The sequence below is a fragment of the Oncorhynchus masou genome, chromosome 22, assembly GCF_036934945.1.
Source record: "Oncorhynchus masou masou isolate Uvic2021 chromosome 22, UVic_Omas_1.1, whole genome shotgun sequence".
Lineage (NCBI taxonomy): Eukaryota > Metazoa > Chordata > Actinopteri > Salmoniformes > Salmonidae > Oncorhynchus > Oncorhynchus masou.
The window spans coordinates 23,646,712-23,672,553 of NC_088233.1; the positions used below are offsets into that span (position 1 = coordinate 23,646,712).

General features: G+C 42.8%; 1 protein-coding gene across 3 annotated transcripts in view; it reads right to left on the bottom strand.

Moving 5' to 3' along the window:
• Positions 1 to 15,106: 15,106 nt before the first annotated feature.
• The window catches only part of LOC135509207 (ammonium transporter Rh type C 1-like), a 32,750-nt gene continuing 22,014 nt past the window's right edge, over positions 15,107 to 25,842 (bottom strand). Inside the window, exons 10-12 of one of the 3 annotated variants that reach the window (XM_064929670.1) lie at positions 18,934 to 19,001; positions 17,084 to 17,149; positions 15,107 to 15,173 (exon numbers count right to left, since the gene is read on the bottom strand). In XM_064929670.1, coding sequence (XP_064785742.1) covers positions 15,122 to 15,173; positions 17,084 to 17,149; positions 18,934 to 19,001 — 186 coding nt within the window. In that variant the 3' untranslated portion in view covers positions 15,107 to 15,121. Of the gene's footprint in view, positions 15,174 to 17,083; positions 17,150 to 17,707; positions 17,727 to 18,933; positions 19,002 to 25,842 lie in introns of those variants that run through there. The other 2 variants (XM_064929671.1, XM_064929673.1) reach the window with 2 other exon arrangements.

Here is a 25,842-nt window from a genome sequence, read left to right on the forward strand (position 1 = left end):
GGCGTATAGTATAGTCTATGGCTGCCTGAGGCGGTTCTCAATCAGAGTCAGGTGATTATCGTTGTCTCTGATTGGGAACCATATTTAGGCAGCCATATTCTTTGAGTGTTTTTGTGGGTGATTGTTCCTGTCTCTGTGTCTTCACCAGATAGGACTGTTTAGGTTTTCAAGTTCCGTTTGTTGTTTTTGTATTGTTTGTGTTTTTTCGTTCTTCATTAAACATGTCTCAAAAATACCACGCTTCATTTTGGTCCGCTCCTCCTTCAACAGAAGAAAGCTGTTACTCAGAGGCACTGTATTGTCCTCAAAGCGGGCAAAAAAGTTATTTTGTCTGCCTGGGAGCAAGACATCCTGGTCCGTGACGTGGCTGATTTTCTTTTTGTAATCCGTGATTGACTGTAGACCCTGTCACAGTCCTCTTGTGTTTGAGCCATTGAATTGCAACTCTACTCTGTCTCTATACTGAAGCTTAGCTTGTTTGATTGCCTTGCGGAGGGTATAGCTACACTGTTTGTATTTCCGGCCACTTTGCCCTGGTTAAAAGCAGTGGTTCGCGCTTTCAGTTTCACGCGAATGCTACCATCAATCCATGGTTTCTGGTTTAGGAATGTTTTAAGCGTTGCTATGGGAACGACATCTTCAATGCACTTTCTAATGAACTCGCTCACCGAATCAGCGTATTCGTCAATGTTGTTGTTGGACGCAATGCGGAACATATCCCAGTCCACGTGATGGAAGCAGTCTTGGAGTGTTGAATCAGATTGGTCGGATCAGCGTTGAACAGACCTGAGCGCGGTAGCTTCTTGTTTTAGCTTCTGTCTGTAGGCAGGGAGCAACAAAATGGAGTCGTGGTCAGCTGGTTGCGCAATCGATATGCTGATACAATTTAGGGAGTCTTGTTTTCAGATTAGCCTTGTTAAAATCCCCAGCTACAATGAATGCAGCCTCAGGATGTGTGGTTTCCAGTTTACATAGAGTCAAATAAAGTTTGTTCAGAGCCATCATGAGTTACACTCTCAGGGGGGCAATAGAACATCACTGCAGAGGGAACTGTAAATGCATAATGGCAGATCATATTGATGCATAGTAGTAAAATAAATAAATAGTGGATGCTGCTGTTATTGTAACAAGGTAAAAAAACACGCACAACAGAGATCTTCTGTTCGATCTTTTTTATTCATGGCAACATGTTTGTGGTGAAAAAATACAGTGAACCTCAGTATAATCTGGCAGCGTGATTCAGAGGGTCTAATGCAGTACCAAAAAGTAAGAAAGGCTGTAATCGTCTCACCTACTGTTTCTCTACTCAGTGGGACAAATTGTTTCTACAGTTATCCATACTGCGCTAACTAAGATTTAGATGAAAATGTGAATCCTGAAACCTTTGTGAAATCATTCATGTGCCTGTGGATGTCACGCCCTGGTCTAAGTATTTTGTGTTTTTCTTCATGTATTGGGTCAGGCCAGGGTGTGGCATGGAGTTTTTGTATTGTGGTGTGTTTTGTCTTGGGGTTTTGGTGTGTACGTATTTGGGATTGTAGCTAGTGGGGTTATCTAGCAAAGTCTATGGCTGTCTGGAGTGGTTCTCAATCAGAGGCAGGTGCTTATCGTTGTCTCTGATTGGGAACCATATTTAGGCAGCCATATTCTTTGAGTTTGCCGTGGGTGATTGTCCTGAGTGTCTTGATGTCCTTAGTCTGTGTTAGTTTGCACCAGTTAAGGCTGTTTCGGTTTTCACTACGTTTATTGTTGTGTAGAGTTTGTGTTTTGGATTCGTGTTACGTTGTGTAAATAAACATGGATCACAATATATGCGCTGCAGTTTGGTCCGACTCTCTTCACCATTAGAAAACCGTGACAGTGGAGGTCTGAGTGTGACCTTGTACTTGATCAAACCTTTGAACCTTTTACCTTGGGGCGTGTTGAGACTGATGCTGCGGGCTGGGTTCTGATGTGTTCCTGTCCCAGTGGTCATTTTAGTCTCCCAAGAGAGCATATGGACATGATCTCTCCCTCCCGTGCGTGTGTGGCTTACTCTGGTGTCCCAGGAGAGCATTGGGGAATGACATCATGACCCCTGACCCCTGTGTGATCTCTTTGGAGAGGACTGTGCAGGATCTGGTTCAGAGTAATGGTGCGTTACCAAATATTTGTTGTGCGAGGAGAAGCCTGGAGATTGACTTTACACTCTTAAAAATAGAGGTGCAAGTTAGAACCAAATAAGGTTCTTGAGAGCGATGCTGTAGTTTCAAGTTTCAAAGTTTATTCGCCGCGTGCACAGGATACAACAGGCGTAAAACAGTACAGTGGAATTCTTACCTCATTAGCTCTTTCCCAATAATGCAGTAATAGTGATAATAATATAGATAATAATAGAAAAGAGAAAAAAAACAAATAACAATCAAAAAAACAAAACAAGATGTACCATATAGGTTAAAGAAAGCAAGTATATACAGGTCAGTGACAGTTCCTTACTCAATGTCCATTTACTCAATGTCCATTTAACAATCTTATGGCCAGGGGATAGAAGCTGTTTAGGAGACTGTTGGTCTGAGCCTTGATGCACCTGTATCGTCTGCTGGTGGGAGCATGCAGAACAGTCCATGTCTCAGGTGTCTGGAGTCTTTGTCCATTTTTAGGGCCTTTATCTCAGACACCGCCTTGCATGTACACTTGAAGTCGGAAGTTTACATACACTTAGGTTGGAGTCATTAAAACTTGTTTTTCAACCATTCCACTAATTTCTTGTTGACAAACTATAGTTTTGGCAAGTCAGTTAGGACATCTACTTTGTGCAATGACACAAGTCATTTTTACAACGATTGTTTACAGACAGATTATTTCACTCATAATTCACTGTGTCACAATTCCAGTGGGTCAGAAGTTTACATACACTAAGTTGACTGTTCCTTTAAACAGCTTGGAAAATTCAAGAAAATGTTGTCATGTCTTTAGAAGCTTCTGATAGGCTAATTAACATAATTTGAGTCAATCGGAGGTGTACCTGTTAATGTATTTCAAGGCCTACCTTCAAACTCAGGGCCTCTTTGCTTGAAATCATGGGAAAATCAAAAGAAATCAGCCAAGACCTCAGAATTTGTTTTGTAGGTCTCCACAAATCTGGTTCATCCTTGGGAGCAATTTCCAAAGCCTGAAGGTACCATGTTCATCTGTACAAACAATAGTACACAAGCGGGGACCACCATGGGACCGCGCAGCCGTCATACCGCTCAGGAAGGAGACGCGTTCTGTCTCCTAGAGATGAACGTACTTTGGTGCGAGAAGTGCAAATCAATCCCAGAACAACAGCAAAGGACCTTGTGAAAATGCTGGGGAATATCCACAGTAAAACGAGTTCTATATCGAAATAACCTGAATGGCCTCTCAGCAAGGAAGAAGCCACTGCTCCAAAATCGCCATAAAAAAGACAGACTACGGTTTGCAACTGCACATGGGAACAAAAATCGTACTTTTGGAGAAATGTCCTCTGGTCTGAGGAAACAAAATTTAACTGTTTGGCCATAATGACCATCGCTATGTTTGGAGGAAAAAGGGGAGGCTTGCAAGCCGAAGAACACCATCCCAACCGTGAAGCACAGGGTGGCAGCATCATGTTGTGGGGGTGCTTTGCTGCAGGAGGGACTGGTGCACTTCACAAAATATATGGCATCAAGGAAAATTATGTGGAAATACTGAAGCAACATCGCAAGACATAAGTCAGGAAGTTAAAGCTTGGTCGCAAATGGGTCTTCCAAATGGACAATGACCCCAAATATACTTCCAAAGTTGTGGCAAAATGGCTTAAGGACAAAAAGTCAAGGTATCGTAGTGGCCATCACAACGCCCTGACCTCAATCTTATAGAACATTTGTGGGCAGAACTGAAAAGGCGTGTGCACGCAAGGAGGCCTACAAAGGAATGGGCTAAAATTCACCCAACTTATTGTGGGAAGCTTGTGGAAGGCTACCCAAAATGTGTGACCCAAGTTAAACAATTTAAAGGCAATGCTAGTAATACTAATACCCCTGTGTTGAGGGTCAGCATGGCAGAGTTGTTGTTGCCTACACTCACCACCTGAAGTCCAGGAAGTCAAGTACATCCAGGATCCAGTTGCAGAGGGAGGTGTTCAGTCCCAGCGTCCAGCGCTTGGTGACGAGCTTGGAGGGCACTATGGTATTGAAAGCTGAGAAGTAGTTGATGAACAGCATTCTCATGTACTGTAAGTATTCTTCTTGTCCAGGTAGGAGAGAGCAGACTGGAGTGCAAATGAGATGCAAATGAGCATCGTCTGTAGATCTGTTGTGGTGGTATGCAAATTGGAGTGGGCCTAGGGTGTCGAATATGGTGTAATTGCAGACTGCAATTTGGGGGATTTCTTGATGTGGGTGTTCCCTGACAGCCATTGGTAAGATCTGAGGTTATGAGACGGATGGTTTCTCAACACAAACAATCAATCAATCAATCAAATGTATTTATAAAGCCCCTTTTGCATCAGCTGATGTCACAAAGTGCTATACAGAAACATTTACATTTACATTTAAGTCATTTAGCAGACGCTCTTATCCAGAGCGACTTACAAATTGGTGAATTCACCTTCTGAAACCCAGTCTAAAATCCCAAACAGCAATGTAGAAGCACGGTGGCTAGGAAAAACTCCCTAGAGCTCCCTAGAGAGGAACCAGGCTCTGAGGGGTGGCCAGGCCTCTTCTGGCTGTGCTGGGTGGAGACTGAAACAGTACATGGCCAAGATGTTCAAGCGTTCATAGATGACCAGCAGGGTCAAATAATAATAATCACAGTGGTTGTAGAGGGTGCAACAGGTCAGCACCTAAGGAGTAAATGTCAGTTGGCTTTTCATAGCTGATCATTCAGAGTTAGAGACAGCAGGTGCGGCAGAGAGATAGAGAGTCAAAAACAGCAGGTCCGGGCCAAGGTAGCACGTGAACAGGTCAGGGTTCCATAGCCGCAGGCAGAACATTTGAAACTGGAGCATCAGCAGGTGGACTGGGGTGGACTGGGGACAGCAAGGAGTCATCAGGCCAGGTAGTCCTGAGGCATGGTCCTAGGGCTCAGGTCCTCCGAGAGAAGAGAGAAAATAAGGAAAGAGAGAGAGACAGTTAGAAAGAGCATACTTAAATTCACACAGGACTCCGTATAAGACAGGAGAAGTACTCCAGATATAACAAACTGACCCTAGCCCCCCGACACAAACTATTGCAGCATAAATACTGGAGGCTGAGACAGGAGGGGTCAGGAGACACTGTGGCCCCGTCCGAAAATACCCCCGGACAGGGCCAACCAGGCAGGATGTAACCCCACCCACTTTGCCAAAGCACAGCCCCCACACCACTAGAGGGATATCTTCAAACCACCAACTTACTACCCTGAGACAAGGCTGAATTTAGCCCACGAAGATGTCCCCCACGGCACAAACCCAAGGGGGGCGCCAACCCGGACAAGAAGATCACGTCAGTGACTCAGCCCACTCAAGTGACGCACCCCTCCTAGGGACGGCATGGAAGAGCACCAGTAAGCCAGTGACTCAGCCCCCATAATAGGATCAGAAGCAGAGAATCCCAGTGGATAAAGGGGAGCCGGCCAGGCAGAGACACCAAGGGTGATTCATCACTCCAGTGCCTTTCCGTTCACCTTCACACCCCTGGGCCAGACAAGACTCAATCATAGGACCTACTGAAGAGATGAGTCTTCAATAAAGACTTAAAGGTCGAGACCGAGTCTGCGTCTCTCACATGGATAGGCAGACTATTCCATAAAAATTGAACTCTATAGGAGAAAGCCCTGCTGTTTGCTTCTTGGGACAATAAGGAGGCCTGCATCCTGAAGCTATGTTGCGCTTGGTGACCTCTGACTGTTTCATCCTAACATCATTGGTGCCGACGTGGATAACAATATGCCTATACTCTCTACACTCGCCAATGTTAGCCTTAGCTAGCACCATCTTCAGATTATCCTTAACAACGGTAGCCCTGCCCCCTGGTAAACAGTGTATGATCGCTGAATGATTCTTTTTAAGTCTAATACTGCGGGTAATGGAGTCGCTAAAGACCAGGATTTTCAATTTATCAGAGCTAATGGTGGGAGACTTCGATGTCTGAGACCCCGTAACGAGTGGAGGAGAGACCAGAGAAGGCTCGGCCTCTGACTCCGACTCGTTGCAACCTCTTGAAGCTAGGGGGCACTATTTTTATGTTTGGAAAAATAACGTTCCCAAAGTAAACGGCCTATTTCTCAGGACCAGATGCTAGAATATGCATATAATTGACTGATTAGGATCGAAAACACTCTAAAGCTTCCAAAACTGTCAAAATATTGTCTGTGAGTATAACAGAAGTGATATTGCAGGCGAAAACCTGAGAAAAATCGAACCAGGAAGTGGCTTCTATTTTGAAAACTCCATGTTCCATAGCCTCCCATTGCTCCATTTAAAGGGATATCAACCAGATTCCTTGTCCTATCGCTTCCTCAAGGTGTCAGCAGTCTTCAGACATAGTTTCAGGCTTTTATTTTGAAAAAATTAGCCAGAAAGATAACATTGCGTCAGGTGGTCACATGAGTTTTGCTCGCACAACAGAGTTCGGACAGCCATTTCCTTTCCCTCTCCTACTGAACAAGACTGTTGTGGTTGATATATTATCGATTATATATTTTAAAAACAACCTGAGGATTGATTATAAAAAAACGTTTGACATGTTTCTGTGGACATTACGGATATTATTTGGAATTTGTCTGGGCTTGCAGCACGGCTATCCTCACCATAAGGCAATCGTTCTCCTTTATATTATGAGTACAGCGACTGCAATTTGAAAGCATCATGTTAATGTTACTTCTAAACTTCGGCTGGTGGGGGTCGTGTAGAACCATGTCCAGATAAAGTGTCCGGGGTGAAAAAGTTGAATGAAAACATTGAGTGAGGGAAAAAATAAAAATATAAAGCGCAGACGATTTGTTTATGTTGAAGGTTAGGATAACTAACTTGTAGGTAAAGTGAATTAGCAGGTTAGGAGACTGAGATTAAGGTTAGGAAAAAGGTTAGGGTCAGGCTTTGCTACAATGCTACAGTTGGAATAGGGTTAGCATCAATGGGTGTCACTTGATATCAAGAAACGCCCATTATCAGAAAACGCCCGTAATTGAGGTCTGCAATTACACCCCTCTCAAGGTGTCTGGGATGTATTTAAATGCTTTATTTAACCTTTATTTTAACAGGGAAGACATATTGAGACTGATGTCTCTTTTACAAATGTGCCTTGTACTGTATATACAACCTAAATAAATATACACATTATACCCAAACTATATATATATACAGTACCAGTCAAAGGTTTGGACACACGTACTAATTCAAGGGTTTTTCTTCATTTTTACTATTTTCTACATTGTAGAAAAATAGTGAAGACATCAAAACTATGAAATAACATATGGAATCATGTAATAACCAAAAAAGATTTGAACAAATCAAAATACCATTTATATTTGAGATTATATTTGACACCCTTTGCCTTGATGACAGCTTTGAACACTATTGGTACTCTCTCAACCAGCTTCATGAGGTAGTGACCTTTCAATTAACAGGTGTGCCTTGTTAAAAGTTAATTTGTGGAATTTATTTCCTTCTTAATGCATTTGAGCCAATGAGTTGTGTTGTGACAAGATAGGGGTGGTATACAGAAGATAGCCCTGTTTGGTAAAAGACCAAGTCCATATTATGGCAAGAACAGCTCAAATAAGCAAAGAGAAATGACAGTCCAACATTACTTTAAGACATGAAGGTCAGTCAATGTGGAAAATGTCAAGAACTGCCGTCACAAAAAAAACATCAAGCGCTATGATGAAACTGGCTCTCACGAGGACCGCCGCAGGAAAGGAAGACCCAGAGTTACCTCTGGGGCAGAGAATGAGTACATTAGAGTTAACTCCACCTCAGATTGCAGCCCAAATAAATGCTTCACAGATTTCAAGTAACAGACACATCTCAACAGAAACTGTTCAGAGGAGACTGCGTGAATCAGGCTTTTATGTTTGAGTTACTGCAAATCTGTCCTTTGGTCCAAATTTGAGATTTTGGTTCCAACCGCAGTGTCTTTGTGAGACGCAGAGTAGGTGAACGGATGATCTCCGCATGTCTGGTTCCCACCGTGACGCATGGATGAGGAGGTGTGATGGTGTGGGGGTGCTTTGCTGGTGACACGGTCAGTGATTTATTTAGAATTCAAGGCACACTTAACCAGCATGGCTACCACAGCATTCTGCAGCGATACGCCATCCCATCTGGTTTGCGCTTTGTGGGACATTCTTTTTTTTCTTTAACATGATAATGACCCAACACACCTCCAAGCTGTGTAAGGGCTATTTGACCAAGAAGGAGAAGCAGCCAACAAGTGCTCAGTATATGTGGGAACTCCTTCAAGAAAAAGCATTCCAGGTAAAAAAAAGCATTCCAGGTAAATCTAGTTGAGAGAATGCCAAGCGTGTGCAAAGCTGTCATCAAGGCAAAGGGTGGCTACTTTGAAGAATCTAAAATCTAAAATATATTTGGATTTTTTTAAATACTTTTTTGGCTACTACATGATTATATGTGTTATTTCACAGTTGTGATGTCTTCACTATCATTCTACAATGTAGAAAATAGTCAAAATAAAGAAAAACCTTTGAATGAGTACGCGTGTCCAAACTTTTGACTGGTGCTGTATATATATACACACGCACACAAACACAGTCATCATCTGAAAACATCACAAGTCACCCAGAAAAACAGTTTACATTCCTACACAAATAAGTGCCCAATCAATACTCTAAAGTGCCCAAATGGCACCAGAACTTTAAGATTAAATGTATTTAGAATTTTCTTCCAGCATTACGGTGCCATCAAACTAAAAGCAGATTTACCTAGCTCGGTGGAGATTCTAGGAAACAGAAGAGTTACATTTATGAAGTAGGGCCTCGTAAACAAAAATTGAGTGATGTAGAGATTTACTACGGGTCTTTAGCGAAGTCCAGCCAACCTTCTGACACAGGATGCAGTGATGAGTATCAAAACTGTCAACTGTAACAAAACAAAGGTCACTATGGTAGATAGCATCCAAAGGTTTAAGAGTAGTAGCAGGTGCTCTATAATAAATAATATCACCATATCAAGAACAGACGAAAAGGTTGACTGAATAATCTGCTTCCTACTGCTTAGAGAAATGCACAATCTGTTTCTGTAGAAAAAGCCAACTTTAAATCTTAGCTTCTTAACCAGTTAATCTATATGTCTTTTAATGGTCAAATCCATATCAATCCAAAGGCCTAAGTATTTATACGTGGGAACTTGTTCGATTGGAGAACCATCTAATGAGTGAACATGTAGTTCATCTGGAACATTCTTACGGGAGTTTAAAAACAACATGTATTTCATTTTGCCTGTATTAATTGCAAGTTTTAAATCAGCAAGAGATTGCTGCATAGCTATAAAATCTGACTGTAGTTTTGACACAGCCAGATCAACAGTCAGGGCAATAGCGTACATAATACTATCATCTGTATATAGATTAAATTGAACATTTTTAACAGATTGACCAATGGTATTTATGTAAGTAGTGAAGAGAACAGGTCCCAAAATTGACCCCTTTGGTATACCTTTATATACTTCATGATGGCCTGGATGGCCGGATGGAGTTGATGTGTGCCATGACCAGCCTTTCAAAGCACTTCATGATTATATATGTGAGTGCTACAGGTTGGTAGGGGAACCATTTTAGGATCTCTGAAGTACCCTAAACGGGATTTTAGGAACCATACAAAAACCATACAAAAATCCAAATCCTGAAATGGCTCTGCCCTCCAGGAGTAAAATTGAATAGCCCTGCTGTGTGGCTTTAAGTCTTATTTGTATATTTCCCAGGGTGGCTTTTGAGTGAATTTTAGAGTTACCAGTACCACCCATGAATGTGTTTGCTATTGACAGAGATGTGTTTGTTTTAGTTTTGTCACGAATGTCACCGAAGGTGGCTACGCTTCCTGTTCGGTTGGCGCTCGGCCCTCGTCGTCGCCGGTCGACTAGCTGCCACCGATCCCTTTTTCCTTTTCGTTTGTAATGGTGTAATTGTTTTCACTTGTTCCTTGTTTGGGTTTTGGGATGGGAATTGTTCAAGTTCGTTTAACACGCATGTGTTTGTGCGGGCTTGTTGTCATTGAACGTTGGAGGTGTATTGTTCAGTTTGTTTTGTCGCTGTCCGGTTTATGTATAAGTGGTATTTGGGTTGTGTTGCTACAGGCGGGCTTGTTCTCATTGTACGTTGGAGGTGTATTGTTCATTTTGGGTTGTCTCTGTCCGGTTTATGTAACAGTGGTATTTGGGTTGTGTTGCGCCTGTATTTTGGCGGGCTTGTTCTCATTGTACGTTGGAGGTGTATTGTTCATTTTGGGTTGTCTCTGTCCGGTTTATGTAACAGTGGTATTTGGGTTGTGTTGCGCCTGTGTTTTGGCTTCACCCATTTTTGTACCTGTTCCTGTTTACTGAGGACATTAAATTCAAGGGTTAGGGTTATCAGAACAGTTGCGTACAAACATGACTGCCAACTCTGAGCACTGATTGCGCAAGGTTCTACCCTCACTTACAACGTACTGTTCAGCTGCCTCTGCAGATTTGTTAAACCTAATCCAGAAATCTAGTTGAATAAAATTAAATGAAAACAAACATCCCATACAAGGTCAGAACAGCATATTGACTGCATGACAACTCATGTATGAAGAACTTTATGTAGATTCAACTTATTTTCCAAAAAGTAGAAGAATTAGTCACGTAAACACAGAAATAAACAAATGGCACATTGGATTCCTAATTTTAAAAATAAGTGGTGCTTTTCTTACCGAGGAGACAAAGTTAAATAAATTACTACCAAAAATAAAATCAACTGGTCCATATTATGTGGAAGTAAACTTGTAAACCGGCAAAGAAAAGCACCACTTATTTTTAAAATTAGGAATCCAATGTGCCATTTGTTTATTTCTGTGTTTACGTGACTAATGCTACTACTTTTTGGAAAATGTGTTGTATAAGTACCAGCAGACCAGCAGATGTCCCTTCCCAACTAGGTTGTATGTAATGAGTAATGATTTGTCTTTTTTCTCGGCATCTGTCATCTTGTCTTTGATTGACATGCTTCACCTATATTTCAGGATGACATTTTAAAACCTCCCGTGGAGTAGAAGGGCAAAAGCTCGCTTGATCTTGATTTTCAGTATGAATACAGACCGTGAAAGCGGTCCTTCTCCTCACGATCCTTCTGACTTTTTGGGTTTTAACTGCCACTGAGGATGAACTGGCTGGCTCACAGAGGGAGTCTGTGAAAGTTTTTAAAGGTCCAATGCAGCTGTTTTTATCTCTTTTTATTTAACTTTGCAAAGTTTTTTAAACTTTGCACTGCTTTGAAGTTAACTGCTCCAGTATGAAATTGAACATCACTTCTAGTTTTACCCAAATACAGTGGTCTCAAATGCATAGTTTACAGGCCACATCAGGCTTGCAAGTCACATTATGCCTGTTTGCAAAATGATGTGTAATTCTTACTGGAATCCAGCCAGAGTAGGGATATTCAACATTTGATATTTTAATTCACCTGCAACCAGCATTCAGAATGACTGATAGGGTTGTGAGGACAAAGATATGAGATTACCTAATGCATGTAATCTGGAACAACCATTTCAGTAAAGGGTGCAATAAATCCAAGTAACAGATTGGAATAGTTTAGAAAAATGTATGTTATTTATATTTGAGTAGCATTAGATGACTTAGTCAATAAATGTACATGCAAAAACATAGATCCTGAAACAAACAATTTTAAAAATCAACACTTAATAGAGCATGTTTGGAAATATGATAATGATGGCCGTGGTTTTGGTTGAACTCTGGTTAATAACACTAAAGCTAGGGTTATTTTACACCACTGAGTGTTAATTTAACTTGTTACAGTGTTCATTTAACCCCTGAGTCAATACTAGAAATATAACACTGAAAAATAAACACTAGTTAATGCTGGCCAATATGCCGTGTGCTATGAAACAGCTTCCATGCATTTCAATAACATTTTAAGAATTCTCATGAACCGCAGATTCACATCAATAACCCCACACTTAAGTCAAAGGTTCCTTATCGCGCAAGAGTTCTCCAAGTAACCTTAAGAGCTAAGAAAAAAATATTTAAGAACATGCATTTTTTTCAGTGTAGGGTCAAAACCATCTATTTAGAGCTAAATGAGGAGGACAAACCAGAACATTTACATTTAAGTCATTTGGCAGACGCTCTTATCCAGAGCGACTTACAAATTGGTGAATTCACCTTATGACATCCAGTGGAACAGCCACTTTACAATAGTGCATCTAAATCATTTAAGGGGGGGTGAGAAGGATTACTTTATCCTATCCTAGGTATTCCTTAAAGAGGTGGGGTTTCAGGTGTCTCCGGAAGGTGGTGATTGACTCCGCTGTCCTGGCGTCGTGAGGGAGTTTGTTCCACCATTGGGGGGCCAGAGCAGCGAAGAGTTTTGACTGGGCTGAGCGGGAACTGTACTTCCTCAGTGGTAGGGAGGCGAGCAGGCCAGAGGTGGATGAACGCAGTGCCCTTGTTTGGGTGTAGGGCCTGATCAGAGCCTGGAGGTACTGCGGTGCCGTTCCCCTCACAGCTCCGTAGGCAAGCACCATGGTCTTGTAGCGGATGCGAGCTTCAACTGGAAGCCAGTGGAGAGAGCGGAGGAGCGGGATGACGTGAGAGAACTTGGGAAGGTTGAACACCAGACGGGCTGCGGCGTTCTGGATGAGTTGTAGGGGTTTAATGGCACAGGCAGGGAGCCCAGCCAACAGCGAGTTGCAGTAATCCAGACGGGAGATGACAAGTGCCTGGATTAGGACCTGCGCCGCTTCCTGTGTGAGGCAGGGTCGTACTCTGCGGATGTTGTAGAGCATGAACCTAAAGGAACGGGCCACCGCCTTGATGTTAGTTGAGAACGACAGGGTGTTGTCCAGGATCACGCCAAGGTTCTTAGCGCTCTGGGAGGAGGACACAGTGGAGTTGTCAACCGTGATGGCGAGATCATGGAACGGGCAGTCCTTCCCCGGGAGGAAGAGCAGCTCCGTCTTGCCGAGGTTCAGCTTGAGGTGGTGATCCGTCATCCACACTGATATGTCTGCCAGACATGCAGAGATGCGATTCGCCACCTGGTCATCAGAAGGGGAAAGGAGAAGATTAATTGTGTGTCGTCTGCATAGCAATGATAGGAGAGACCATGTGAGGTTATGACAGAGCCAAGTGACTTGGTGTATAGCGAGAATAGGAGAGGGCCTAGAACAGAGCCCTGGGGGACACCAGTGGTGAGAGCGCGTGGCGAGGAGACATATTCTCGCCACGCCACCTGGTAGGAGCGACCTGTCAGGTAGGGACGCAATCAAGCGTGGGCCGCGCCGGAGATGCCCAACTCGGAGAGGGTGGAGAGGAGGATCTGATTGTTCACAGTATCGAAGGCAGCCGATAGGTCTAGAAGGATGAGAGCAGAGGAGAGAGAGTTAGCTTTAGCAGTGCGGAGCGCCTCCGTGATACAGAGAAGAGCAGTCTCAGTTGAATGACTAGTCTTGAAACCTGACTGATTTGGATCAAGAAGGTCATTCTGAGAGAGATGGCGGGAGAGCTGGCCAAGGACGGCACGTTCAAGAGTTTTGGAGAGAAAAGAAAGAAGGGATACTGGTCTGTAGTTGTTGACATCGGAGGGATCGAGTGTAGGTTTTTTCAGAAGGGGTGCAACTCTCGCTCTCTTGAAGACAGAAGGGACGTAGCCAGCGGTCAGGGATGAGTTGATGAGCGAGGTGAGGTAAGGGAGAAGGTCTCCGGAAATGGTCTGGAGAAGAGAGGAGGGGATAGGGTCAAGCGGGCAGGTTGTTGGGCGGCCGGCCGTCACAAGAAGTGAGATTTCATCTGGAGAGAGAGGGGAGAAAGAGGTCAGAGCACAGGGTAGGGCAGTGTGAGCAGAACCAGCGGTGTCGTTTGACTTAGCAAACGAGGATCGGATGTCGTCGACCTTCTTTTCAAAATGGTTGACGAAGTCATCTGCAGAGAGGGAGGAGGGGGGGGGGGAGGAGGATTCAGGAGGGAGGAGAAGGTGGCAAAGAGCTTCCTAGGGTTAGAGGCAGATGCTTGGAATTTAGAGTGGTAGAAAGTGGCTTTAGCAGCAGAGACAGAGGAGGAAAATGTAGAGAGGAGGGAGTGAAAGGATGCCAGGTCCGCAGGGAGGCGAGTTTTCCTCCATTTCCGCTCAGCTGCCCGGAGCCCTGAACATCCGGGGGAATTTGGGTGGTGATTTTCATATGTGAAATAAATGGTGACATATTGGGGTGAGGGGGTAGAAGTAACGTATTTTGTGTCTTGGATGAGGTGAAGTCCAAATGCTTGGTAATGAGTTGAGTTTGAGTTGAGGGAGATACTGCAAAGTGTTATTATTTGTTCAAATGTCACATTCTGTTGAATGCAATATATCATCATTATATTAAAAAGGCACTTGATTACAGCAGTTACAATAGGAGTACCAATACCCACATTTGTGGTATATAACTTAAATGGTGTAAAACAAATATGACAGTTCTTTTAACATGTGGATCATTCATGATTGACATACAGTGTATATTGCCTTCACATTCTCATTGTAAAATGTTTAATTGTTTTCAACAAAGCAGCAGAAATGCCAAATGAAATCATAGATAGAATAACTTTATTTTTCCTGTGAGGGAACTTCTTGTTTGGAGTGGTTTAAAAAGAACGTAGTAGACTACACAGTAGACCTACTAGACTACAATAATAGTCTCATCAAACACTTTTGTGACTAGGTTGCACAAATGGGTAGAATTAATAAAATGCTTTATAACGTAGAGATTAGAATGAACCAGAAATAACATATTTAGAACAAACAGGTTACATGTGGCTACAATGTGATTTCATAAAATTAAGTAGTAAAAATGTTCTAGAAATTCCATGAACAGAACAGTCTACGGTGATGAGGAAGAGAGAAGTGGTTTCTGTCCAGCAGATGTCAGTGTAGGATAGGCTCATCTGTTGAACGTGTAGGGGGGAGCGACATCAGGCTCTTGGCGTCAGTTCTGACTGTTCCACAGAGAAATTTGATTCCGTTCTGTGAAAGACAAAGGTTACATTAAGGTTACAACTTGTATGTGTGAAACTGATACACACTGATATCTGAAACCCCTAAATACATATTTAAACGTCAACCATCGAATTCAAGAAAATATATCGGCTACACATCTTCTCCAACATGGTTTCATCATATCAAGGCCTCAGCCAGACAGTTTATTCATTAAAATATTCTGACGAGTACACTCTTTCTATTTTCAAATTAATTCACTTAAATGGAATTGAAAGTTGGTTCCTGTTCTTTTTCTATATTGTTTAACATCAAATAGACAGATACCTCCTAAATAGACAAAATCCTCCTCTCACACACATCAAATGCATTTTCTATAACTTCAAGGTCACTTTAAGAAAGCACCCGTCCAGATCTATGGAACACCCCTATCAGAACAGAACAGATTAACTTAAAGACAGAGCACGTAGCCTATCCAACATAGACTGGGCTCTAACTCCTCTAGCTCCACAATGAGAGAGGGTGCAGGCCAGGCAGCAGGCTGTTAGCCAGCCTGCCAGCATAGTGGAGTCTGCCACTAGCAAGGTCAGCGTAGTCAGCTCAGCTATCCCCATTGAGACCATGTCTGTGCCTCGACCTAGGTTGGGCAAAACTAAACATGTCGGTGTTCGCCTAAACAATCTCACTAGGATAAAGACCTCCTTCATTCCTGTCATTATTGAAAGAGATCATGATACCTCACATCTGAAAATAGGGCTACTTAATGTTAGATCCCTTACTTCAAAGGCAATTATAGTCAATGAACTAATCACTGATCATAATCTTGATGTGATTGGCCTGACTGAAACATGGCTTAAGCCTGATGAATTTACTGTGTTAAATGAGGCCTCAGCTCCTGGCTACACAAGTGACCATATCCCCCGTGCATCCCGCAAAGGTGGAGGTATTGCTAACATTTACGATAGCAAATTTCAATTTACACAAAAAAAATGACGTTTTCGTCTTTTGGGCTTCTAGTCATGAAATCTATGCAGCCTACTCAATCACTTTTTATAGCTACTGTTTACAGGCCTCCTGGGCCATATACAGCATTCCTCATTGAGTTCCCTGAATTCCTATCGGACCTTGTAGTCATAGCAGATCATATTCAAATTTTTGGTGACTTTAATATTCACATGGAAAAGTCCACAGACCCACTCCAAAAGGCTTTCGGAGACATCATCGACTCAGTGGGTTTTGTCCAACATGTCTCTGGTCCTACTCACTGTCACAGTCATACTCTGGACTTAGTTTTGTCCCATGGAATACATGTTGTGGATCTTAATGTTTTTCCTCATAATCCTGGACTATCGGACCACCATTTTATTACGTTTGCAATTGCAACAAATAATCTGCTCAGACCCCAACCAAGGAACATCAAAATAAGTGCTATAAATTCACAGACAACACAAAGATTCCTTGATGTCCTTCCAGACTCCCTCTGTCTACCCAAGGATGCCAGAGGACAAAAATCATTTAACCACCTAACTGAGGAACTCAATTTAACCTTGCACAATACCCTAGATGCAGTTGCACCCCTAAAAACTAAAAACATTTCTCATAAGAAACTAGCTCCCTGGTATACAGAAAATACCCGAGCTCTGAAGCAAGCTTCCAGAAAATTGGAACGGAAATGGCGTCACACCAAACTGGAAGTCTTCCGACTAGCTTGGAAAGACAGTACCGTGCAGTATCGAAGAGCCCTTACTGCTGCTCGATCATCCTATTTCTCCAACTTAATTGAGGAAAATAAGAACAATCCGAAATTCCTTTTTGATACTGTTGCAAAGCTAACTAAAAAGCAGAAATACCCAAGAGAGGATGGCTTTCACTTCAGCAGTAATAAATTCATGAACTTCTTTGAGGAAAAGATGATGATTATTAGAAAGCAAATTACGGACTCCTCTTTAAATCTGCGTATTCCTTCAAAGCTCAGTTGTCCTGAGTCTGCACAACTCTGCCAGGACCTAGGATCAAGAGAGACACAAGTGTTTTAGTACTATATCTCTTGACACAATGATGAAAATAATCATGGCCTCTAAACCTTTAAGCTGCATACTGGACCCTATTCCAACTAAACTACTGAAAGAGCTGCTTCCTGTGCTTGGCCTTCCAATGTTGAACATAATAAACGTCTCTCTATCCACCGGATGTGTGCCAAACTCACTAAAAGTGGCAGTAATAAAGCCTCTCTTGAAAAAGCCAATTCTTGACTCAGGAAATATAAAAAACTATCGGCCTAATCTTCCATTCCTCTCAAAAATGTTAGAAAAGGCTGTTGCGCAGCAACTCACTGCCTTCCTGAAGACAAACAATGTATACGAAATGCTTCAGTCTGGTTTTAGACCCCATCATAGCACTGAGACTGCACTTGTGAAGGTGGTAAATTACCTTTTAATGGCATCAGACTGAGGCTCTGCATCAGTCGTCGTGCTCCTAGACCTTAGTGCTGCTTTTGATACCATCGATCACCACATTCTTTTGGAGAGATTGGAAACCCAAATTGGTCTACACGGACAAGTTCTGGCCTGGTTTAGATCTTATCTGTCGGGAAGATATCAGTTTGTCTCTGTGAATGGTTTGTCCTCTGACAAACCAACTGTAAATTTTGGTGTTCCTCAATGTTCCGTTTTAGGACCACTATTGTTTTCACTATATATTTTACCTCTTGGGGATGTCATTCAAAAACATAATGTTAACTTTCACTGCTATGCGGATGACACACAGCTGTATATTTCAATGAAACATGGTGAAGCCCCATAAGGAAGTGGATGGCTGCAAACTTTCTACTTTTAAACTCGGACAAAACAGAGATACTTGTTCTAGGTCCCAAGAAACAAAGATATCTTCTGCTGAATCTGACAATTAATCTTAATGGTTGTAAAAGTCGTCTCAAATAAAACTGTGAAGGACCTCGGCGTTACTCTGGACCCTTATCTCTCTTTTGAAGAACATATCAAGACTGTTTCAAGGACAGCTTTTTTGCATCTATGTAACATTGCAAAAATCAGAAACTTTCTGTCCAAAACTAGGGAGTTTTTCCTAGCCACGGTGCTTCTACACCTGCATTGTTTGCTGTTTGGGGTTTTAGGCTGGGTTTCTGTACAGCACTTTGAGATATCAGCTGATGTACGAAGGGTTATATAAATAAATTAGATTTGATTTGATTTGATCCAACACACAAACACACATTTGGCATACCACACACCCCCGCAGTTCGGGGGTCCACAAGCTTTGCCCCCCATCCTTAAAGATAGTATATGAACACGTCGTAAGCCATAGCAACATGTGTAGAAAAGCAGGAAATTAGCTAAACAAATGCAACCTTTTCCCTCTGTCCCACGGCAAAATGTGTAAAATTGCAGGAAATTTGCTGTTTTCCTAAAATTTGCTTTTTCCCCTGTGTGTGCAGTGCGGTACGTCACTGCACACCACACATGCACACATACACACTTTTCCAATTCAGCGTTTAAAAAACTCAGAAAGAACAAGGTAAGGGTGATGGTGCCATGCAGTCTCCACACATTTGAGGCAATATTCACAGAATTGTGTGGGCCCAAACATAGATTTTTTGCACTATCAGAGGCTATACGCTGTATATAGCAGTGATCTGCTGCCATCTTGATGATACTTGACATAACACATCTTATGAGAACCAAAGCAGTTCTCATGCTGTACCATGAGGTGTAAGAAACAAAAACCTTACAATCCAGCCTCCATAATCACACTGTTGCACAAATCTGCTACTTACACGGCATTGCTCCGCATGTGGTTATTGTACTCCACGGTAGGTGAATTGTTCTCTTCATCCTCAGGTAACTGGGGGCAGAAATCATCATCATCATAGAAACATTTTTATTAGAACTTCCAATATCATGTAAAAGAAGAGGTAAACATAGTTTCCACTACCATTTCCTTCCTCAGCCTCTTCAAACCAAAGATCATTTAGACACAACAATAAACAACCCTTATTGGACTGGAGACAAGCTAATAGCTAAATACTGGTATTGGCCATTCCATGAAGGACGTGACAGTATGAGGGAAACACTGTTTTTTAGGTGACAGGGGTGACAGAAACATACACTTCCCTTTAACAATGACATACATCAGTTAAAATAAAAAGTGTACAATTATTTTGATTTAAATTCTCACAACTAAAAAAAGCTAAGAAATTACCTTCAAAAAGATAGTTCCAAAATGATTTTGCAGTCTTCATGATATTAATGCATTTAGCCTTTAGTGGTTTAGTACAGTATCACATCCCAGCAGATCTCATCATCAAAGCAGATGTCATCAAGACCAATCCCTCAGATAGGAAACTAGTCGGTTCTGTAACAGTTAGTTTTGGTTGTGAATCTTTAGTTTGGGCATGCCTGTTTGTAGTTTCCTTTTTGTATACAGTATACAGTATTTGTTTCCTTCACTATATAAACCTAATAATCTGCTTGGGCTCGCGGACCGAAAGGAATCAAGACAGAGCTGGCCCTGGACCTAAAATAAGGTTACTGTCTCCCTGGGCACATGAACATTCAACAACTTGTTGCCTACGCTTACTTCTCACATGTATTCACAAATTCATTCAGGTTGCAGAACCATTAGGCAAGCCTAGAAGCCCTAGACTTAAAGTGTTAACAGTAGGCTGTCTAGTCAGTTCCGTAACAGTACAAATATCCATATTTGTGGTATATAACTTACATTGTTTAAAACAAATCACAGTTTTTTAAACATAAGAATCATTCAAATACACAACTGAGTGACATACAGTTGTCTTCACATTCTCAATGTAAAAGTTCCCATTGTTTTCAACAAAGCAGCAGACATGCAAAATGAAATCATAGATAGATTAACTTTATTTTTCCTGTGAGGGAGCTTCTTGTTTGGAGTGGTTTAAAAAGAACATAGTAGGCTACACAGTAGACCTACTAGACTACAATAATAGTCTCATCAAACACTTCTAGTGATGAAGTTGTTCAAATGGGTAGATTTAATTAAATGCTTTATAACGTACATATTAGAATGAACCAGAAATAAAATGTGATTTCATTAAACAAAGATAACAAGTGTCAGTGTTTCTTAGGAAGTTCTTGTTGTGATTCCATCTAAAGTAGTACAAATGAACTATAAATTCCATGAACAGAACCCCATAAAGAGTGGTGAAGAGCAGGAGGCTGGCTTATGTCCAGCAGGAGTCAGTGCAGGATAAGTAAATTAGTTGAAAGTGTAGGGGGGAGAATGACATCAGGCTCTAGCGTCAGTTCTGACTGTTCCACAGAGGAATTTGATTCCGTTCTGTGAAAGACAAAGGTTCAATTAAGGTTACTTTTATGTGTGAAACTGATACACACTGATACCTGAAACCCCTAAACACATATTTAAACGTCAACCAACAAATTCAAGTAAATATATTGGCTACACATCTTCTCCAATGTGGTTTCATCATATCAAGGCCTCAGCCAGACAGTTTATTCATAAATTCTGACCAGTACACTCTTTCTATTGCTTCACTTAAATGGAATTTGAAAGTTGGTTCCTGTTCTTTTTCTATATTGTTAAACATCAAATAGATAAATACCTCCTAAATAGACAAAATCCTCCTCTCACAAATGGCAAATGCTTTTTAACTCCCAGACACTGTCATGAAAATCCCCTATTCTAAAAGCAGTATCATAGTCACTTTCAACTTCAAGGTCACTGTCAGAAAGCACCCATCCAGAAATATGGAACACCCCTATCAACACAGGACAGATGACTTTCCAGTTCAACTTTCCAACACACGTGCCTTTCCAATTCAGCATCTCAAAAACTCTGAAAGAACAAGGTAAGAGGTGATGGTGCCATGCTATTTCCACTTATTTGAGGCAATATTCACAGTACTGGGTGGACCCAAACATGGATTGTTTGCACTAGCGGTGGACATGCGCTGCATGCCCAACAACAACAAAAAATAAATAAAAGTAAAAAATAATTAAAGAGCACCAGTAAAATAACAATAGTAACAAACAGTATTTTGTTTTGTTATATATTATTTCTTACATTGCTAGCCCAGAAAACCTTAAGTGTTATTACATACAGCCAGGAAGGACTATTCGATATCAGAGAGACGTCAACTTACCAGCACAATGACCAGGAATACGACTTTCCCAAAGCGGATCATTTGTCTGCACAATTCAGGGTATTTGAACTGATTTTAGAGGCCAAACCAAAAACAACGCCGCTGGAGGAGAGGGTGTCGGAGTGGTCTTCTAGTGAGGCTTCAGATGCGTGCACACCACCCACCGCTTCCGAGTATATTACTCGCTTATGTCCAGTCCCTTGTTAACAAAGTCAACAAAATCAGGGCAGGAGATGCTTTCCAAAGAGATATCCGGGATTGTAACATACTCTGTTTCACGGAAACATGGTTAGCTTGGGATATGCTGTTGGAGTCAGTACAGCCAATGGGATTTTCAGTGCGTCACGCCGACAGGAATAAACATCTCTCCATTAAGGAGAAGGGCGGAGGTGTATGTTTCATGATTAGCGACTCACCTGACCTAGAATTCCTCACAATACAATGCCGATCGTATTATCTGCCAAGAGAACTCTCCTTGGTTATCGTCACAGCCATGTATATCCCCCGCAAGCGGATACCAAGACGGCCATCAAGGAACTTCACTGGACTTTATGCAAACTGGAAACCATATATCCTGAGGATGCATTTATTGTAGCTGGGGATTTTAACAAAGCTAATTTGAGAACAAGGCTACCTAAATTCTATCAGCATATCAATTGCAGTACACGAGCGAGTAACACGCTCAACCATTGCTACTCTAACTTCCGCGATGCATACAAGGCCCTTCCCCGCCCTCCTTTTGGCAAATCTGAACATGACTCCATCTTGTTGCTCCCCTCCTATAGGCAGAAACTAAAACGGAAGCGCCCGTGCTTAGGTCTATCCAACACTGGTCTGACCAATCGGATTCCACCCTTCAAGATTGCTTCGATCTTGTGGACTGGGATATGTTCCGGGTAGCCTCAGAGAACAACATTGACGTATACGCTGACTCGGTGAGCGAGTTAACAAGGAAGTGTTTTTTTGTTTTTTTATTTTACCTTTATTTAACTAGGCAAGTCAGTTAAGAACAAATTCTTATTTTCATTGACGGCCTAGGAACAGTGGGTTAACTATATAGGAGATGTTGTACCCTCTGTGACTATTGACCCTCTGTGACTATTGAAACCTTCCCTAACCAGAAACTGTGGATTGACGGCAGCATTCACGCAAAACTGAAAGCACGTATCACCGCATTTAGTCATTGCAAGGCAACTGGAAATATGTAGTTATTCCCTCCGTAAGGCAATCAAACAAGCAAAGTATCAGTGCAGAGACAAAGTGAAGTCGCAATTCAACGGCTCAAACACGAGACATATGTGGCAGGGTCTACAGAAAATCACGGATTACAAAAAGAAAACCAGCCCTGTCGCGGATGTTGACGTCTTGCTTCCAGACAAATTTAACAACTTCTTTGCATGCTTTGAGGACAATACAGTGCCACCGACGTGGCTTGGTACCAAAGACTGTGGGCTCGCCTTCTCCATGGACGACGTGAGTAAAACATTTAAACGTGTTAACCCTCGCAAGGCTGTCGGCCCAGATGGTATCCCTAGCTGCATCTTCAGAGCATGTGCAGACCAGCTGGCTGCTGTGTTTACGGACATATTCAATCCCTATCCCAGTCTGCTGTCCCCACATGCTTCAAGATGGCCACCATTGTTCCTGTTCCCAAGAAAGCCAAGGTAACTGAACTAAATTACTATCGCCCTGTAGCATTCACTTCTGTCATCATGAAGTGCTTTGAGAGACTAGCTAAGGATCATACCACCTACACCCTACCTGTCACCCTAGACCCACTTCAATTTGCTTACCACCCCAATAGGTCCACAGACAATGCAATCGCCATCACACTGCACACTGCCCTATCCCATCTGGACAAGAGGAATACCTATGTAAGAATGCTGTTCATTGACTACAACTTAGCATTCAACACCATAGTACCCTCCAAACTCATCATTAAGCTTGAGTCCCTGGGTCTTGACCCTGCCCTGTGCAACTGGGTCCTGGACTTCCTGACGGGCCACCCCTAGGTAGTGAAGGTAGGAAACAACATCTCCACTCCGCTGATCCTCAACACTGAGGCCCCACAAAGGTGTGTTCTCAGCCCCCTCCTGTACTCCCTGTTCACCCATGACTGCGTGGCCATGCACGCCTCCAACTCAATCATCAAGTTTGCAGATGACACAACAGTAGTGGGCTTGATTACCAACAACGATGAGACAGCCTACAGGGAGGAGGTGAGGACCCTCAGAGTGTGGTGTTAGGAAAATAACCTCTCACTCAAAGTCAACAAAACAAAGGAGATGATCGTGGACTTCAGGAAACAGCAGAGGGAGCCGCCCCCTATCCACGTCGACGGGACAGTAGCGGAGAAGGTGGAAAGTTTTAAGTTCCTCGGCGTACACATCACGGACAAACTGAAATGGTCCACCCACACAGAGACAATGTGGTGAAGAAGGTGCAACAACGCCTTTTCAGGGAGGAGGTGAGGGCTTGTCACCAAAAACCCTCACTAACTTTTACAGGTGCACAATCGAGAGCACCCTGTCGGACTGTATCAATGCCTGGTACGACAACTGCACCACCCACAACCGCAGGGCTTTCCAGAGGGTGGTGCGTTCTGCACAACGCATCACCAGGGGCAAACTACCTGCCTTCCAGAGCATCTACAACACCTGATATCACAGGAAGGAAAAAATATCATCAAGGACAATAACCACCCGGGCCACTGCCTATTCACCCCACTTCCATCTAGAAGGCAAGGTCAGAGCCTCCCGGGTGGTGCAGTGGTTAAGGGCGCTGTACTGCAGCGCCAGCTGTCTCATCGCGCACCAGGGACTCCTGTGGCAGGCCGGGCGCAGTGCATGCTAACCAAGGTGCCAGGTGCACGGTGTTTCCTCCGACACATTGGTGCGGCTGGCTTCCGGGTTGGATGCGCACTGTGTTAAGAAGTACTGTGGCTTGGTTGGGTTGTGTATCGGAGGACGCATGACTTTCAACCTTCATCTCTCCCGAGCCTGTACGGGAGTTGTAGCAATGAGACAAGATAGTAGCTACTAAAAACAATTGGATACCACAAAATTGGGGAGAAAAAGGGGTCAAATTCAACCAAAAAAGGGGGGGGAAAGAAGGCGAGGTCAGTACAGGTGCATCAAAGCTGGGACAGAGAGATTGAAAAACAGTTTCTATCTCAAGGCCATCAGATTGTTAAACAGCCATCACTAGCACAGAGAGGCGGCTGCTTACCTACAGACTTGATATCATTGGACACTTTAATAAATGCCATCTCGCATTACTTATTTAATTTGTATATACTGTATACTGTATCCTACACTATCTATTCTATACTATCTATTGCATCTTAGCCGCTCTGTCACTATACTATCTATTGCATCCATATATTTTATATTTATATATTCTTATCCCATTCCTTTACTAGATTGTGTGTATTAGGTTTTGTTGTGGAATTGCTAGATATTACCTGTTACATACTGCAGCACTGTCGGATCTAGAAGCATAAGCATTTCCCAACACTCACAATAACATTTGCTAAAAATGTGTATGTGACCAACAAAATTTGATTTAATTTAATTTTGTGTTGGAGTCGTGCCTGGTCGTGCAGTCCTGAGTGAACAGGGAGTACAAGAGGGGACTTAGCATGCACCCCTGAGGGGCCCCCGTGTTGAGAATCAGCGTGGCGGATGTGTTGTTACCTACCATTACCACCTGGGGGCGGCCCGTCAGGAAGTCCAGGATCCAGTTGCAGAGGGAGGTGTTTAGTCCCAGGGTCCTTAGCTTAGTGATGAGCTTTGAGGGCACTATGGTGTTGAACGCTGAGCTGTAGTCAATGAATAGCATTCTCACATAGGTGTTCCTTTTGTACATGTGTAAAAGGGCAGTGTGGAGTGCACGAGAGATTGCATCATCTGGGGTTCTATTGGGGCGGTATGCAAATTGGAGTGGGTCTGGGGTTTCTGGGATAATGGTGTTGATGTGAGCCATGACCATCCTTTCAAAGCACTTCATGGCTACAGACATGAGTGCTACTGGTTGGTAGTCATTTAGGCAGGTTACCTTAGTGTTCTTGGGCACAGGGACTATGGTCGTCTGCTTGAAACATGTTGGCATTACAGACTCAGACAGGGAGAGGTTGAAAATGTCAGTGAAGACACTTGCCAGTTGGGCAGCGCATGCTCGGAGTACACATCCTGGTACCTTGTGAATGTTGACTTGTTTAAAGGTCTTATTCACATCGGCTGCGGTGAGTGTGATCATACAGTCGTCTGGAACAGCTGATGCTCTCATGCATGTTTCAGTGATACTTGCCTCAAAGCGAACATTGAAATAATTTAGCTCGTCTGGTAGGCTCGTGTCACTGGACAGCTCTCGGCTGTACTTCCCTTTGTAGTCTGTAACAGTTTGCAAGCCCTGCCGAATCCGACGAGCATCCGAGCCGGTGTAGTAGTCGATCTTAGTCCTGTATTGACGATTTGCCTGTTTGATGGTTTGTCGGAGGGCATAGCGGGATTTCTTATAAGCTTCCATGTCGGAGTTCCACTCCTTTAA